This window comes from Chanodichthys erythropterus, chromosome 11 (genome assembly GCF_024489055.1).
Source record: "Chanodichthys erythropterus isolate Z2021 chromosome 11, ASM2448905v1, whole genome shotgun sequence".
In the NCBI taxonomy this organism is placed as follows: domain Eukaryota; kingdom Metazoa; phylum Chordata; class Actinopteri; order Cypriniformes; family Xenocyprididae; genus Chanodichthys; species Chanodichthys erythropterus.
In genome coordinates this window covers 11,661,157-11,680,836 of record NC_090231.1, presented here as the reverse complement: position 1 = coordinate 11,680,836, position 19,680 = coordinate 11,661,157, and the positions used below count along the sequence as shown (strand labels likewise).

At 38.9% G+C, this 19,680-nt stretch overlaps 1 protein-coding gene across 1 annotated transcript in view; it reads right to left on the bottom strand.

Annotated features, from left to right (window-relative positions):
* Nucleotides 1-2,003: 2,003 nt before the first annotated feature.
* The window catches only part of LOC137031255 (histidine N-acetyltransferase-like), a 52,992-nt gene continuing 35,315 nt past the window's right edge, over nucleotides 2,004-19,680 (bottom strand). Inside the window, exons 2-3 of the mRNA XM_067402080.1 lie at nucleotides 7,936-8,157; nucleotides 2,004-2,576 (exon numbers count right to left, since the gene is read on the bottom strand). Of these exons, the coding sequence (XP_067258181.1) occupies nucleotides 2,004-2,576; nucleotides 7,936-8,157 (795 nt within the window). The remainder of the gene's footprint in view (nucleotides 2,577-7,935; nucleotides 8,158-19,680) is intronic.

Below are 19,680 nucleotides of genomic sequence, written 5' to 3'. Positions count from 1 at the left end.
GTGCATTGGCTCGTTTAGTTACACTCGAAGTAGATTGGCCTCTCTAGCGAGATTCCTATTCGTCGGTCTGTCCGACGTACGTCGAACGTGACCGACTGAATGGGAACCAACGTTACATTATGTCAAATCCAAGATTAAAGTTCAATGTCAGTTACAGCAGCCCCCTCTTAGTCCTGGCCTTGGTTTATTCTGTGTCTGGAAAACTGGCCCAAAATACATTTCTCATCTGAGCATTAAGTTCAAATGAGAAGTCGTCACACATTTCTGGTTATTGCTAATAGCTTATGTTTTTACATAAGTTTCATATGAGGACAATAAAAATGATTAAAAAATATTAAAATATATATTATATAAAATAAATATAAAATAAAAATGAAACATTACATTATAAAATAAATTGAAAATATATTTAGATAATGTAAATTAATTGTAAAAGTACTGAATAGTGTTGACATTCACTGTCACAGATCAGAGTATGCAATTTTGTACAAATAAAACTTTTTCAAAACCCAAACATTTAGCTGTATAAATGTGCTTTAAACTCATAGAAAGAAAACATAATAGTAACTTATGACAATAAAGTGACTCATTTGGTGTGCAGTTTTCATTATCTTCTGCTCTTTTCACTAACATAAAATGTTTTCTCCACTGTGATCCACTGAATACCATCCAGTTTGTGACTGATAATTTGTTAATAAGTTAATCAGTGATGCAGTTGTTAAGCCTTTCTCATATAATAATTCAGTCTCCCATGGTCCATGATCAAATGTAATGCATGTCAGAATGAATATGAAAAGTTAGAAATCTGGTTAAATAAATGTCATATAAGTTTTTTATAACAGCATGCATGAAATACAGTGTACACCTCAAATGTAATATTTCATGAGTGCACAAAATGTCTCCACTTTTTCCATCAGTCTATTTAATGAAGTTGATGACTGTAATTGTGTGTCTGGATGGGTGACTTCATGTGTGCTTGTGAAAAGAGGGAGGGAGAAGGTGATCTGCTCTGTCATGAGATGCTCTGTAATAAGGTCTGGTACGAGGAACAGATGGACATTACTTGAGAGACAGAACTGGAACTAAATGAGTGTAATGACAAGCCAAGTACTTCAGCAGAGCAAGAGTGACGTGAATCTAATGGAGGAGGAGAAACCAAAGGACAGAGGTGGAATAGTGAGAACAATGGAAGGGGTGAACGTGACGGAAAGACATAAATCATGGTTGCAAAGTAAAGAGAGAGTATTATGAAGGAAAAAAAGAACAGGAAAGAATGTGATTGAGAAAGAGAGAGAGAGAGGGGAACAACAGAGATGGTCAGAGGAGGAGAATAATTTGCTGATGGATAGATTCTCAGCACATCCATTACACTGTTGCCTGTTTCTCAGACGTCACATATTTTCTCCAAGGACTCCTCGTGTGCTTTTCCATCATGAAAGGCAATTACAAAACACCATAGTGGAAAAAGAGGCTGATTTTCCAGTGTTAACATCCTTTTTTCTTGTCACTGCCGATATCAGTTGCCTAACAGCTGTATATCATACATAAAGACACTGTGACTTTCAATTTTGCTGTATTTATTTTGAAAAAGTTTAATGATTAATTTTAAAGTTGTTGTTTATACAGTATTTTTTTTTTTTTTATTGTAAGCATACGTGTGAAGTATGAAGTACTTTTCTTTTAAACATTCAATTGATAAATCATTCTGTACTCATGAGACATGCAGGAACAAATACATGCCTCATGTTTCTGACATCAGCACATTTTATAGTAATGAGTTCTCAGTTTGTTTGCCTTGTTTCACTCAGACACAAATTACAAAAGTGCTACAGTTTTGTTATACAATAGCTTGACTAACTGATTTAACATGTTAAACAAACACTTTGTTAAGAACAAAGCTGACAAGTCCATTAATGGCCAATACAACATCAATCACCAAAAAATTAAACAAGTCTTTCTTTATCTCAGAAATTTGTTCTTTTCTCTATCCTCATTAGATATCATTATAACTCTCTTTCCAATAACAGCTGCTCCCAGTAATCCCAGTAAAACTGCTTCACCGTGTCATGGCCCACACAAAACTGCTTTAAATCTTCCCATATAGCCTTTTGCATATATATATGAACCACAACTATTCCTTGAATCTCACTTTTCGCACTGTCCAGGTGAGCTATTAATGCCTTCTTTGCTAAAGAAGTGTCTGTCCCATACAGGTCGATATTAAAACGTAGAGACCCTCCATTAAATGGAATAGGATAGGGAGGTGTGTGGAGGCTCATGAACAGGGGTTTCCCACAAGAACCATCTACAAACCATGTCAGGTTTCGCCTTGCCAAGATGTGAAGGTTACTCTCCATGAGTTTCAAGGGCTCCCAGTCCTGGATTATAGCACCCCCTGGAAGCTGAAGTCTGGAAGACAGGTCTGAATCCAAAAGAAGGGCCTTAAGAGCATCGAAGTCCTTTATAGGCAATAAAGGGCGGCTGCTATTGGATCCATCTGACGGGTCCAGTTTTTCCTTCAGACCTGAGACAAAGCTATTAAAATCCTCAGAATTCCCCAACAGAGACAGAATAGCCTGGTTTAAAAGACAGAAAGAAAAACAGAGATAAATGTTGCTGTGGTAAGGATCAAAAAGGTAGTGAGAGCGAGTCAAGAAGAAAGAAGAACTTTAGTAGAGTGCATAATTCATCTAAAAACAACATCAAAAATAACAATATAAAAAGACATAAGAAATGCAGATTACACACTTTTTTGATTATCTAGCATTTTAAAATTAATATTTAAGTCTATGGTTATGTTAAGATTATGTTTTGCTATTTGCCCCAAGCATATATTTTTGACCAATCAGCCTTCTTAAGTTCATAATCACTCTAATTGGTTGGTGCTGTTGTGGCAAAAAATCAACTCCTCCGACTCTACTAGTTAAGAGACAAACACGTCCTATTGTCTTTAAAGCTTTTATTTATTGCAAGAAAGGTCAGACAGGTCATACAGAAACACAAGTAGCTGCAGAGTGTAAGACCAAGAACGAAAGCTTCCCCTCACTTTATATCTCTAACCTCCAAGGCCAAAGCCTCTGTCCTTTTACCATATTTGGAACATCCCTTAGTGGCTGTAACTTTCCACACATTGTTAGCACAGACATGTTTTTAACATACATCTTGCATTCCCCATACCATATCTTGCTCTTTCTATTTCCAACATCTATGTTAACCCTATGTTAAACATTACCAATGAAGCCAACATCATGCATGTTCCATAAGCATCATATTTCACAAGAATACAGGTAAAAAGCATATGAAAAATTAAAATTTCCACAACAATTCCCTCTTCTTATCATGCATTGATAACTAATGATTACTTCTACTTCATTTCACATCACTCTCTTAAATTTGTGAAGAAAGTCAGAAAATGCTTAAGGCTTTTTTCTGTGGGGATAGACCCTGTGTTTTAGCAAGCTAAATAGGATAGATAAAGAATGGGCTTTACCATGAAGTCAAATACCTCGGTCACATTTTACTATCACATTCTTTGAGGATTAACCACTAATCATCCATATTCATCTTAAAGTATCTTATACAGTAAATTTAAGTTCTTAGTCACATTTATGCTCTTAATTTCTGATCTTCATACAAACAACAAATTCAGATACATCACCCAATCATAGAAATCCTTCATTTTACAAACATATAGCATGCAAATTTAGGTTCTATAACATCTTATCACAACAGATCCATTTTGTAGCCCACAATGTCATTGTCCAACCTCAGTGGTGATTTGGAATTCCTTGAGCTGATTTCACCTACATAAAAATTTTAGACAGGATAGAAAACATTTCTTTGCGATAGTTCAACATGTCATGGTCACCAATTCTGTTGATGCCAAGCATATTTTTTCCATATCCATGAGGTTTCTGATCAAAAGAGATCCCGAAGTTGTAACTGCTAATACTAATCAGGATAGGGGGAGACATAAACATAGGGTCACTCAGAATCAGAAATCGCTGTAATGGAAGAGGCAACAACATCAAAGGTGAATGAGAATATCAATGATCAACTGAATAATATGGTCTCAACAAAGATATATGCAAAAACATATGAATAATGCTCATAGTTGTGATATCAGTGTTCAGTGACATTGTATGTTCTGGGAAAATATCTCAGTTGTGTCCTTGGGAGCCTCAATCACCTCTGAGAGTAAAACAACAAGTACAGCAACGCTCACTCGTAATGCCTGGGGTAAAAAGACCTCAGGTCTCCTTTTCAAGGAGGCTACCCAACTTTCCAAGAGGTCACTGCAGCTGAAGGGCCTTTTCTGAAAAAAATTAAGCAGTAAGCCTAATCCAAGAGTTCACAGCTGTGTACACCTGGTTGTTAATGTTGTTAACTCAGTGAGAAAGGAACACTACGGAGATCACATCCTACCCTATGGACTAGCCAGCGTGGAGTACTACATAGGGAAAAAGTCTCTATGGTGGGCCCCACTGAGGGGGAGACTACCTGCCATAGAGAGTGGTGATGGAGCTAGCTTCATCCAGGGAAAGACACTGGGTTCACCGCTAGGGAAACTGAACAGTGGAAGAATACATCTTATGGGATCACCATTAGGGAACCACTACATACATCTGGCACTAGCCAGATTACGAGGGCTCACCTTAAATGATGAAGATGGGTGGCCTTGTGTTTGCCATTCAAGGGGCACTCACCTAGACCGAAAAAAGCGCACATTATCACGTCAGAGTGGGGAAAGGCGCTGCAAGCACTACACCCATCCGGCTCGACCGAAGCTTACCTGATATCTGAATATATCTGAAAACTCAGGATGAGACTTTTTCCATTCAGAGACTGTAAAATCTCACGAAGGTGCTGGGTGTAGCCCGCAGCTCTACATATCTGCTAGATAAGCACCATGTGACAACTCTGAAGTGTTGGTGATACCCCAAGCAGAGTGAGCTCTCTCTTCCAATGGGTATGGTACATTTTGGGCCTGATATGCCCGGAGAATGGCATCCACAATCCAGTGAGCCATCCTCTGCTTGGAGACAGCCTTCCCCTTCTTCTGACCACCACAGACAAAGCTGTTCAGAAGAAAGTGCATGGCACATATTTACATATTCATCTAACCGTTGCTCTCAGCAGTGTGGGCGCGTCAGATATTCGTTTACAGTATATCGCTGGTCACACGTTTCGAACTTCATTTTACCCCTAAACAAAGAACGAAAAAGAACTTCGTTTGAAGTATACCAGGGCCTTTAGGACTTGTTCTTCATCTTCCCTGATTCTGCACAGTGTCTGTGCAATAAGGCTCACTGGGGCAAATGCATATTTGTGTAGTTTTTTTTTAATTTTCTTCACATAGAAGCAAAATCGACTTAATATACTCTGTCATTTTTTGTCATATAGATAAAAGTAATACATCAATTGAAACTACACAATGTCTACTTTTATTTGTGTGCACGCACAGTAAAAACAAAAAGTTATGCTTTTTGCAAAATAAAGAAAAGGCTGTTTAAATATGAATCCTAATGTTTCCAACATTTATAAGCTCTATAATATAACAAATATTACGGCCTTCCATTAAGCTGCTGGTGTCGGTGGCAGAAGTAAGCACGTTAAGCACGCATGCCCATGAAGTCCATACACGCAGATGTTAAAATGCAAAATGTCTCTTTATTTTGTTCTAGTCAATAAACACTGCTTTCAATCAGTTTCCTGTGAGCTCTTGTTCTTAAGAATAAAGTTCATACCTTGCAGACAGAACACTTTATCCATAATCCACACCCATGTAAGCAATCTGTGTAGTAAAGAATGTATGACTTAACACGGTAAGCACGGTCAAAAACTGTTTGCCTCTCAGCCACCAAACACACCTGTTATCTCATTAACCCTGTGCTCTAAATATACAGCCACATTAGAGTGACACCCAATGGACAAAACAGGAATTACATTAAAATGGCTCCTACAACAAATATGATACATAAAATTTCATTCATTCTTTGACCTGCTTTGGACAGATTATGAAGTGTTTACTGTGAAATAGCCTAGTGCTTGTCTGGTTATCACCAGACCAAGCTCAATTTAAACTTGAACATTGGTCTGGGGAGTCTGCTATGTATTTTCTACTGCCTCTCATGCCATATGAAAATAAATTCTCATTTTGGTTAACTGTATAAATGTATTCTCAATCCATGGTCCCGTGCACTTTCTTTTCCACACGCAGCCGCATAGTAAACACTTCTGAGGTAACTTTAAATAAAAATATATAAAATAAAATAAAATTTTGTCTCAAAATTCAAAATAAATAGATTTTAATAGATTTTTTTTTAATAGAGCCTTAGCTGCTTTTCAACACTTTTACTTTGTCATGCCTATTCATACAATAAAATATGCAAATGTAACACTCATCGCCATAACCATTCATACTTTCGTTCGTATAAGAATAACAAAATGTATGAATACTCAAAACCGGAGAGCCGTTTAAAAACTCTTTCAACGGCTCTGCTCTCTACTTCCTGTGAAGTGATGTATCGATGCTCCCTTATTCCCTATGCCGTTCACAGTGCCCTTCGAACTGAACATGTTCGCTCCCTTCGGATTGGAATCTCACTTAAGATGGCGAAATACCATGTGAAGTCCACTTACGGTCAAAATGGAACGCACCTTTAGTTTGTATTGGTTTGTAGCATTGATCAGCGGTTTGCAGAAGCAGCAATGGCATCGAGCAATTTTTGCAGGTTGTGCAAAAAAAAAAAAAAAAACATGAAAGTGAGTGGTATTTACACCCACTTGAGCGATTTGTTCGCTAAACTAAATAAGTCATTCAGCATCGTTGAGAGGTTAAAAGGAATTGGATTGACGGTCGTGCTTGCCATTGCTTCTCTATCGTCATCATGTTATACCCGCCAATAGAGAGCAAGATGGATAAGCCAGTCTGTGATTGGTTCCCGCAAAAGTGTAACAGAAGCAGTAGAAATGAATGTACGGGTTTCCAGACTGAGTTACCGGGCGAAATCAAAATGCCGGCAGATCAGGCTGGGTTTACCCAGTCTAGCCTAGTGCCACATCAGTGATGAATGATGATGATGAATGATGAAAATTCAATGAAATTCAACTTTGCATCACAGAAATAAATTATATTTTAAAAGTATATTAAAATAGAAAACCATTATTTTAAATTGTAATAATATTTCAGATTTTAAAAACATAGACCATATTATTCATAGTTGACCAAATATTGGAAATGTAAATTATGTAAATTATGAAACATTTAAAGTGTTTTTTGATCGTGCATGCACATAAACCTGTTGTAGGAGACCTTCTTAACAAAATTAGGAACCTTTAAAATAGCATATCTTGGGGATAGTTTGACCAAAAATTTTAATTCTGTTTACATTTCTTTACCCTCATGTCATTTCAAACCAGCATGACTTTCTTTCTTTTGTGGAACAGTCTATGGTGGAACATAAGATATTTTGAAGAATGTTAGTAAACAAACAGTTTTGGTCAAGTATATCTAATTACCAATTCAGATGCAGGATCATGCAATTAAATAGAATAAAATGTTTTAATCGCTTACCAGCCTTAAAATATACTATTGTCCATTATTAATTAATCTTTGTTCATAATACATTAAATAAAGTTAGCAAGAACTGAGCTGGATGATGACATCATTATTGTCTACAGAGCTTCTTTATAGCTGAAATAAAATCATTCCATGTGAGCTTTACAGTTACTGAACCGAACTGAGTCAACACTAGATACTTGAAAGCTACTTTCCAGCAGAATAGAATTTTGTTTGCATTACTGAATAATTTTTCGGTGTATCACTGTAAATTTGCTTTAAAACAATCTGTTTTGTATAAAGTGCTTATATTAAGCAATAAAGGTGACTTGACTTGGAATATGTTTCACATTTCAAATATCAATTTAACTCACCCGTCTGGCCAGCAGTGTGAACTTGCGCAGTTTTTCAGGCCCTGGGTCATCTCTGGTGAGACGCTTGGTCTTCACATTGGGGTAGACCTTCTTTATGTAGCCATCGACAAATTTCTGTATCACTCCAGCCAGACCACGGCCCCTTTCATTCGGACACACTCTTAATCCCTCAACTATCACAGTTTCACCTCCATCAACCACCAGACCTGACTCCAGCGCCACCTAAAGTCACACAGGAATAATTATTTAAGGTTAAAAAAGGTTAAAATACCTAAGCTGCTTCCGAAATCGCATACTCTGTGAATGTATGAGATTTCCGATTCATTAGTTGTTACAATAAATTATAAAAATAATGTTTGACACATTTCTGCAAACTCAGATCACTGCATTCAAAACAATTAACACAGTGATCTGAACAATTTGTAATTGTCATTTTTCATTTATTTCATACAAATTATAAATCATATGCATAATTTCGTCAAAATGTGCACAAAATTATCAAATGTGTTCACAACAGTTCACACAGCCAATACAAATTTTAATATATCAGGGGGGAAATACATTTGCAAATTTCTAATTTGTCAACTATAAAAGCTATTTTAAAAAGTAACAAACATTGTTATACAACTAGTGGAAAGAATAAGAGAAGAAATTGTAAGACATGAACATTGTCTTATATATCTTATATGTTTTTTTTTTTTCTTACAAGATTGTTTTTTTTTTGTTTTGTAGGTGACAGACAGCCCATCAATAATCACTCTTGTAAGGTCACATGTTAAATGAGTTAATATCTTGTAATTTTTATATATTTTTTTGTTACCCTGCATAATTACTATGTGTAGAGCTGCACAATTAATCATAAAAAGACTGGCATCTTGATTCAAACACCCACACTATCTCTTTCCTAAATGATAATGATTTGACTGTTTCATACCGGAACATTCAAATCTACATTGGTGCAGTTATCATATAGGTATTTTTATTAAAATGATTACAATTCTTAAAATGATCACAGAAGTACTGGGATATAAACACTGATGCCTACAATCAAAATAGGGCAAACACCATTTGAAAGTTAAAGTGTTAGTTCACCCAAAAATGACATTTCTGTCATTAATTACTCACCCTCATGTCGTTTCACACCCGCAAGACCTTCGTTAATCTTTGAAACACAAATTAAGATATTTTGATGAAATCCAAGAGGTTTTATAAAAAAAAAAATAAAAAAAAAAAACAATTCTCCATTGAAAGCAAATGAAATTGCTGTCATTCAAGGTCCAGAAAAGTAGTAAAAACATAGTTAAAATAGTCAACGTGACTACAGTGGTTCAAACTTAATGTTATGAAATGTCAAGAATGCACAAAAACAAAACAATAACGACTTTATTCAATAATTTTTTCTGTCCCCTACCATTCTCATAAGCTATTTTTGTTGCAGAGCTTCTGTGTCTACATCCTAATGCCGGCTCACAATTATCTGGCTCTGGTCACGAGAGCAGCACGACGCATGTGTGTGATACTGACCTAGGAGCCGGCCAATAATGAGTCGGCGTTCAGACGTAAACACAGAAGCTTCATAACATTAAGATTGAACCACTGTCACGTTGACTATTTTAACAATGTTTTTACTACTTTTCTGTACCTTAAATATCGGTAATTTCGCAGCTTTCAATGGAGGATTAAAAACCTCTTCAATTTCATAAAAATATCTTAATTTGTGTTCCGAAGATGAATGAAGGTCTTACAGGTGTGGAACGACATGAGGGTGAGTAATTATTAACAGAAATTTCACAATGACACTTGAAATAATAATTGTACTGATTACAAATGATTGTTAAAAAATTTATTTGTTATTGAATTATTCATTCAAGAGATTCGTTAAAAAATGCTGACTCATCCAGTAATGAAACAAGTCTTTATGAGTGAGTCATTGAATCATTCAAAATGATTTTTAAAAATAATTCATTCAAATCAATTAAGCATTTTTAAATAGACTGCACAATTAATATTTTGTCAGAACCTCTGGTGAATTACATGTATTTTGTTTAGTTGGTGTTCAGAATTGTGGGAGAATCTGGGGGGTAGGTAGGAGTGTTAAAAAAATGAAGATGATTATGGCTGTCAATTCAGTTTTTTAATTTCTCTAGGTTTTGTAAAATTCTGAAAGCTCTTTATTGCACATATACTACAAGCTAGTCAGTGTATTCAGTAGGTTGCTTCAGAGGCATAAGGTATTATATGAATACATACAACAATGCAACAATAATAAAACAATGCATTGATATAAAAAAAAAAAGGAAATTTAATTTTGATACTCAAGTACTTTTAAAAGAAAGTACTTCTGTACTTTTACTTAAATAAAATTCTGTCTTTACAACTTGTAATGGGGCAATGTTTGACCAGTATCTGTACTTTCACCCAAGTAATATAGTTGTGTTTGTCCCCCTCTGATAGTAACAATTAGTGGTGTTGTTAACCTTATTTGACTGCCCTAAGCCCTAATCGGACATGATTAGTTTTACATGGGGAGGTGGGGGTAAAGTAATTATTACCACAGCTTCTCAGAGATTTTATTCCCGTCCGAATGTGCCATCTCAGTAATCGTTACGGACAATGTCAGTAAAGATTACGGCGACTTTTACCTTCTGTAAAAAAGTCTGGGAAAATGACCTCAGGTAATACTAATCCCGTTTGAATAGACCTGCTTTAAATATGTACGGTAAAATTACGTCATTTCCTGTTTTAAGTTTCTTTTAGTCAGACAGGAGTGTTTCGGTGCGTTCCAAACAAGCGGCAACCTCCCCCAGTTTCTCTTGAGGCCAATATGGAAGTGACTTAAACTGCAATTCATCGACTGGCTGCTAGGGACAGGCTCCAAAAGAGAGCCACACTGTCGGGCCAGTGTGAGCCAGGGCTAACAGTGTGCCGGGCTGGCCGAAGTTGGCCCAGCAGTGGAAATGCGGCTATTGAGTCCCATGTTAAAATGGCCAATTTTACAGTTTTTACAATTTTAACTGTTTAAATTATATTAAGCCTTAAAGTTCTGCATAATTAAGGATGTGGTCACTTGAGTGACAGGTGGATCGCGCTGCTGTCTGTGAGCCATCACTCACTTTACCTCAGCTAATTCCAGCCGCTGAATTTAGCATCTCTGCCATGTTTGTGCTTTTTTTGGGATTATTTTATACAATTATAAAATAATATGGTTTGCTGCGTTAATGATCGAGACTCAAGACAGATGTGCATCTGTGTACATGTGCTCGAATGCGGAAGATAAACAAAACACACATTGGATCGTTGGCATTGGCTAAGTTTTGTTCATGAGATTTACTATGACTATGGCTGAAGAATGTCCCTCTCAAGACACCACAAACTCCAACAGCACTGCTTGGATATTATAACTAAAACTGCTGCATTTTGGACGCGGGCTCATTTGTTTGTGATTTGATATATGCAGTTTGCAGTTTTACAACACAAACGCTGCTCAGGTTGCATAATTTCTTGAAGAAAGATGATGGAGAGCAGATCATTCAGAAGAAATGTGATGCAAACAATAGATAATATATCGATATTACATGGATTTAATGCTTTTGTGGACAAAAAGTAATTTTTTTTTTGTTTTTCAATGGACACTCATGGAGATTTTACCCAAGTGCAACGGATGGATTCATGTCGCGATCTATTTCATTTTAAAAGGTATGAAGTCCCGTTTAATTTTTCGTGTTGACGTGCAAACCTGACACAAATTTCAACTGGAGCATATAAAAAAAAGACGCCATAGATTGACAGTAAACCTTTATAACTTTCTAATGATATAACTTATCTTTATTAACTAATAAAGATAAGTTATATCATTAGAATGTTAATATTTTAGATGGTAAGTTATCTCCTTTGCCTGCTAACATGATCACGTTGAGCTAGGTGGGCGTGGTTTCAGTAACCATGGCACCTCAGTTCAACCACGTCCCGCCTCTTTGCCCATTTTCAGTTATCCAGGAGTGACGTGCGGTGACGGGCAGCAGCCTCATTTTCGCCTCACAAATGCTCTTCAGAAATCTACGGGTGACGTCACAGACACTACGTCCATATTTTTTTTACAGTCTATGGTTCCAAAAAGCATATATATCGCCCTCCGAAGGGCACTTCGGAGTGAAAATAATCATGGCCGCCATATTGAAGGGTCGTTCCAAACCAAAGTGCTCAAAACTGGCCACTTCAAAGCAGCTCTTTAAAGCTTAATGACTGTTCTGAACCAGTGTCTCGCAAGATCACAACAGGTTGGAGCTCTGTGTCAAACAAAGAAACAGTACCAGCATGGATGAAAGGTTGCATGGTTTTACTCTTAGTCTCAGACACTCTTCGTACAAGAACAACATTCTTAGTGCTACCATCAACACTTTTCTTTTCCCAAACCGGACACTCTGCAATCAGGTGATCTGGGTCGAGGCAGTAAAAACAGGCACGTCTGTCTCTCCCACCTGAAGAGGTAGCTTTGCCTTCTCTATTGCCATTACTTTTGGACATATGCGGAGGTTCACGTGACAAGTTACGCACCACAACATTTTTAAGATTTTTCAAGAGCAACTCCTGCAACTGCTCAAAGGTAGTGATCTTACTATAATAATAATAACAATATTTATGAATACTCAAAAAAACACATATGTAAATTCCTCCAGTTTAAAAACTCTTTCAACAGCTCTGCTCCACCGTAGTTCCGACTGGTGATGAGGTGCACAAAGACAGTTGTTTCCTGTGAAGTGATGTATCGATGCTCCCTTATTCCCTATGCTGTTCGCAGTGCCCTTCGAATTGAACATGTTCGCTCCCTTCGGAATGGAATCTCACTTAAGATGCCGAAAAATACCCTGTGAAGTCCACTTCGCAGTCCACTTGCGGTCGAATGGAATGAGTATTGGTTTGTAGCATTGATCAGCGGTTTGCAGAAGCAGCAATGGCATCGAGCGATTTTTGCAGGTTGTGCAAAAAAAAAAAAAAAAACATGAAAGTGAGTGGTATTTACACCCACTTGAGCGATTTGTTTGCTAAACTAAAGAAGTCATTCAGCATCGTCGAGAGGTTAAAAGGAATTGGATTGATGGTCGTGCTTGCCGTTGCATCAGAATCAGAATCAGAATCAGAAAGAGCTTTATGTATGTTGTTTACACATACTAGGGATTTGTTTTAGTGACAAAAACTCCACAGTGCAACAGAGATAGAGATAGACAAAGTGCAAAAAAAGCAAAAGACAATATATATTATAGACAATTGTATGTACAATTATGTGTGCAAATTGAGATATAAATGAGTGTTTTAAGTAAATAATGTGTAATAGTGTTATGTGTTCCGTGTTTGTCAAGTGTTCATGAGATGGACTGCCTGAGGGAAGAAACTGTTCCTGTGTCTGGTTGTTATGGTGCTCAGGGCTCTGTAGCATCGACCGGATGGCAACAGTTCAAAGAGGGAGTGTGCTGGATGTGAAGGGTCCAGAGTGATCTTCTTTGCCCTTTTTCTCACTCTGGTTAAGTACAGTTCTTGAAGAGTGGGGAGGGTTGTGCCAATGATTCGCTCAGCAGACCGGACTACCCTCTGTAGTCTTCTGAGGTCAGATTTGGTAGCTGAGCTGAACCAGACGGTAATTGAAGTGCAGAGGATGGATTCGATGATGGCAGAGTCAAACTGTTTCAGCAGCTCCTGTTGTAGGTTGAACTTCCTCAGCTGGCGAAGGAAGTACAACCTCTGCTGGGCCTTTTTCACAATGAACTTGATGTGGTTGTCCCACTTCAGGTCCTGGGAGATGATGGTGCCCAGGAACCTGAATGACTCTACTGCAGTCACAGTGCTGTTCATGATGGTGAGTGGGGGGAGAGCAGGGGGGTTTCTCCTGAAGTCCACGGTCATCTCCACTGTCTTGAGCGTGTTGAGCTCCAGGTTGTTAAGACTGCACCAGACAGCCAGCTGTTCAACCTCCAGTCTGTAAGCAGACTCGTCACCGTCCTGGGGTGCGTTTCCCATAGCGAACTATGGTCGCAAGTTCCGTCGTTACCAATTGAATTCAACGGGACTTACGACCATAGTTGGCTAACGATGCTTTCGGGAAACACACCCCTGGATGAGTCCGATCAGTGTGGTGTCATCCGCAAACTTGAGGAGCTTGACAACTTGACGTGCAGTCGTTGGTGTAGAGCAGAGGTCACTAACTGGCGGGCCGTGGTCCGGGTCCAGACCCAAAAGCCGCCCCGTATGGACCCGAACCGTAGCAGCCAAAACAGAAGGTTATGATTTAAAACCATGACTGTAAAAAAATATGGACGTAGCGTCCATGACGTCACCCATAGAGTTCTGAACAGCAGTTTTGACGTGTAAATGAGGCCGCGGCCATCTTAGCTGCGCGTCACCGCACGTCACTCCCGGATAACTGAAAATGGGCAAAGAGGCAGGGAGGTGGTTTGAGCTGATATGACCGGTTGCTGAAACCACGCCTGTCTAGCTTGACATGACCATGTTAGCAGGCAAAGGAGCTATCCATCTATCTTAGATAAAATATCAATGAAGATAAGTTTTATCATCAGAACGTTCTAAAGGTTTACTGTCAATCTACGGTGTTTTTTTAAGATATAGATGCTCCAACACCAGTAGTGTTGGGTGTGCAAATAACAACATGGAAAATCAAATGGGACTTCATACCTTTATAATGAAATAGAGATCGCGAGATGAATCCAATCTGTGGCACTTGGGTAAAATATGAGTGTCCATTGCAAAACAAAAAAACGTCACATTTCTTCTGAATGATCTGCTCTCTGTCATCGTTCTTCAAGAAAGGATGCAATCTGAACAGCCTTTATGTTGTAAAACTGTATACGATCGTATCTAACAAACAAATGAGCCTGTGTCCAAAGTATATTTTTTTCAAAATAGTGCAGCAGTTTTAGTTATCCAAGCAGTGCTGTTGGATTTTGATATCCTCCCGCCATTGTTATTGTAGTAAATCTCACAACCAAAACTTTCAGCCAATGCCACGATCCAACAACGTGTGTTCTGTTTCTTCCGCATACATGCACATCTACACTGACACATCAGTCTCGAATATTATGCAGCAAGCCATATTTTATAATTGTATAAAATAATCGAGAAAAAAAACGGCTGAGATGCCAAATTCAGCGGCACCTGAGGTAAAGTGACAGCTCACAGACAGCAGCAATCTACCTGTCACTCAAGTGACCACGCCCTTAATTATGCAGAACTTTAAGGCTTAATATAATTTAAACGGATAAGTTATAAAAAAAATTCACCCCCCTCAGAGTTGTCATGAAGGGCAAAAATAGCAGTATAGACCAAAACCACAATTTGAACCAACTTGTAAACATGTTTTTTTCTGCTATAAACTTGGCCAATTTAACATGGGACTCTATGAGATTCTGCTCTCTTTTGGAGCCTGTCCCTAGCGGCCAGTCGATGAATCGCAGTTTAAGTTACTTCCGTATTGGCTTCACGAGAGAAAGGGGGAGGTTGCCGCTTGTTTAAAACCTGACGGGACGCTTCTATTTTGACCGACGCAGCTTTTGTAGTCTTTACGTTAGTGGTAGAAACGCATGGACCAATTGCATGCGAGTTAAGCTATTCCACGTGTTACCACTCAGCCAATCAAGTCCGTGCATCTCAGGCGGTAATCTTTGACTCTATAGTGCAAACAGATGCGAGAGTTACAGGCAAGTTACACATGAAAAGACGGTAGAAAGAAAAAGAAAGATAGCGATACATGTAGAAAACAAATGGGGAGAATCAGACGAGTGACAGAGACGGAGAAATGAGAGAAACAGGTGAGTGAGACGGAGAAAGGGAGAGTAAAGTTGGCCGCATTTTCACAGATTCAAATTTTCCGGATAAATAACTCGTGAGCTAAACGTAGACAAACCCGTGAGATTAACTTTTTAACGTAGGCAAGCAGCTACAACTTAATTTTCTTTAAAACAAGCTTTCCTCAGCAGTGGACAAAATGCACGGACGGCTGAGAAACAGATCCGAAGGGACCGACTGCAAAGTGCAAAACCTGAAAAGCGTTACTACAAAAACAGTCAATATCTTCAATGTTATACACTGCATTGTCATCAAATTCAGTTCACCCTTCATTGCTGGTTATACTACAACTCTTTTAGGAAAAATATATTTTTTAATAATTTATCATTTTTCTTATAATGAAAAATATTCAATAACTTCAATAGTTCACACATCACTGATGTCTTGATAGTAGATACTACTACACTTATTATGGAAAATTGTCAATAGTGCAGTGTATTACATTATAAGTTATTCATTATTTTTTTATAATAAAAAATACAAAAAAGTGAATGCAAAAATACATTTTTCCAAAATAAGTGTTATAGTATAACCAGCAGTGGAGTGTGAAATAATTCAAAAGAGGTGTTATATTATTTGGCTCACGAGTTATTGATTCGAACCTGTGAATATGTGGCCAACTTTACTTAAGTCAGAACATGCTTAAGTTTGAACATGCACAATTTTTTGTTTATTTTCTCTTATTTTGAAATGTAGCTCTATTTTATTTAGCTAATGAGAGAACATTATGTCTACAGTCATACATATTTGTTCAGTTCTATTTTACGTGTCAATAAATATTGTCAAAACATTTTTGAATTGTATTGTAATTGTAATTGTATTGAATTGTACTGAATTCGTTTGATTTGACAATCAGGAATCAATTACATGCAGATAGTGATACAACTACTAGGCTACTTAAAATGTATATAATATATATCACACTAACTAGTTAGACATTATGATCTTCCGTACCTTTGCTTTAAGAATTATTTTCTCTAACTGGACCTCTTAAAATTTTAGTTGAATACCCCTGGTGTAGAGGGAGAAGAGCAGTGGGGAGAGGACACAGCCCTGAGGGGCGCCGGTGCTGATGGTGAGGGTGGTGCTGGATGAGAATTTTCCCAGCCTCACTAGCTGCTGCCTGTCTGTCAGGAAGCTGGTGATCCACTGACAGACAGAGGTGGGCACGGAGAGCTGAGTTAGTTTGGGCTGGAGGAGTGATGGGATAATGGTGTTAAAAGCAGAGCTGAAGTCCACAAACAGGACCCTCACGTAAGTCCCTGGTCTGTCCAGATGCTGCAGAACATAATACAGTCCCATATTGACTGCATCTTCCACAGACCTGTTTGCTCGGTAAGCAAACTGCAGGGGGTCCAGTAAGGGTCCAGTGATGTCCTTCAGATAAGCCAGAACCAGTCTTTCAAATAACTTCATGGCTACAGACGTTAGAGCCACAGGTCTGCAATCATTTAGTCCAGTAATTTTGGGTTTCTTTGGGACGGGGATGATGGTGGAGCGTTTGAAGCATGAAGGGATTTCGCACAGCTCCAGTGATCTGTTGAAGATCTGTGTGAAGATGGGGTCCAGCTGGTCAGCACAGGTTTTCAGACAGGCTGGTGAAACGCTGTCTGGGCCTGGTGCCTTTCTTCTCTTGTTCTTTCTGAAGACCTGGCGCACGTCATCTTCACTGAACTGAATTGCAGGTGTGGGGGAGAGGGGGGTTGATGGAGGGGTTAATGGTGTTTTTTTAAACTTGCAATAAAACTCATTCAGATCGTCTGCCAGTCGTTGATTCTCCACAGAGCTGGGGGATGGTGTCTTGTAGTTGGTGATAACTTTCAGACCTTTCCACACTGAAGCTGTGTCATTAGAAGAGAACTGATTCCGAAGTTTATCAGAATAATTCCTCTTTGCCACTCTGATCTCCTTTTCCAGTGTGTATTTGGCCTGTTTGTACAAGACTCTATCCTCTTTTCTGCGAGCATCTTCTTTGGCCTGACGGAGCTGGCTGCTTTGCAGTGAACCAGGGTTTGTCGTTGTGGTAAGTTAAATGAGTTAAATGATGTAACAGTCTCTGTGAGCTTGTCCAGATCGGTGGCAGCAGCTTCAAAAACACTCCATCAGTCCATTCGATACTCTCGCTCTGTTTCGGTGGTCCATCTCTTTACAGTCTTTGCTACAGGTTTAGCTGATTTCAGTTTCTGCCTGTAGGTTGGTATGAGATGAACTAAACAGTGATCAGAGAGCCCCAAAGCTGCCCGTGGGACAGAGTGATATGCATCCTTTATTGCTGTGTAACAATGGTCGAGTATATTACTGTCTCTGGTGGGACAGGTAACATGCTGTCTGTATTTGGGCAGTTCACGTGAGAGAATTGCTTTATTAAAGTCCCCGAGAATGATTAAAACAGAGTCCGGGTGTGGTTGCTCTCTCTTTGTGATCATATCAGCGAGTATCTGTAAAGCCGAGCTCACGTGCGCTTGCGGAGGAATGTAGACGCTCACCAGAATAAACGAGCAAAACCGTGGCGAATAGAACGGTTTGCAGTTAATGAAGAGTGTTTCAAGATCTGGACAGCACATCTTCTTTAACACAGTTACATCCGAACACCACCTTTCGTTGATGTAAAAGCACGTCCCGCCGCCGCGCGATTTCCCCGTTGATTCTGCGTCGCAATCTGACCTAAACAGCTGAAAGCCCGGCAGACTTAACACGCTGTCCGGAATGGCGTCGTTCAGCCAGGTTTCCGTGAAGCACAGAGCAGCCGAGTTCGAAAAATCCTTATTTGTCCGGGAGAGCAGAAGGAGTTCGTCCGTTTTGTTGGGCAGAGAGCGGAGATTCGGCAGATGGATGCTAGGCAGCGGCATTCTTAATCCGCGCTGTCTGAGCTTCACGAGGGCGCCGGCGCGCTTCCCCCGTCTGCGCGTCCTGAAGCGTCTAAACAGCGCTGCCGCTCCGCCGACTACAACATTCAACAAAACGTCTGAATAATCGAAATTGAAATTTTGTACTTCAACAAAAATACTTTACAGCTCCCTTTATCAGTCCATTCAAATGTTTCAAATGCATATACAATATGGTGCTATAAACCAAAAATAAATAAATAAACTTACGTTAAACAAAGGGCGCAGCTTGCACAATCTACTCTTCTTTGATTGTCTCGTTAAGAGTGCATTCCAAAAAAAGAGTTTTTTGAACCCCTACACCCTTCATCCCTTTGAAGCTCTCACTCCGGAGGGTAAACCTTTTGAAAGGATTAGGGCATAGGGATGAGCCCTTCGGAATGGAACACAGGGTTTGTTTACCTGCTTTACTAGTTTCGGCTACTTCCTGTAGCCTTCGTCAGAAGCGTCACGTGATGTTGCTGTGATGTGTCTTGTAGGCTGCTTATGTTGCTTTTGCCAGACAGTAGTAGTAGTCTGATGCCTTCTCCAGGACCGCATCCCAGGTGTGGGATAACGTGTAGGCTCCCTCGTCCCGGTTCATGGTCCTTGGTGCACGTTTCCTAATCTCAATGGCCTCCCTGATCCAGCAGTGATACTTGTTACTTTCAGCACGGATGACCCTGGCATTATCCCAGTCCATGATGTGATTTTTCCCTCTTGCAGTGGTCGGATATAGCTGATTTGAGTTTTTTCTGTTCTGCTTGTTCTTCTATTGCTCTTGTTTGGCTGTTGGATATTTCTTTTTTGCATTCTGTCTGATGTTCCTTTTTCCGTGTTCCAAACGTTCTGCCTGTTTCACTTATGTATATTTTGTTACATAATAGACCTGATATTTCATATATGACGTCACATTTGTGTTCTTGTTATATTCTGTCCTTGGGTTTTACTAGTAACTAGTTTTGTATGTGGTTTTACTGGTGTATTTATGTTGTGTCTTTTCATGACCCTTTGTATGTGTTCTGTG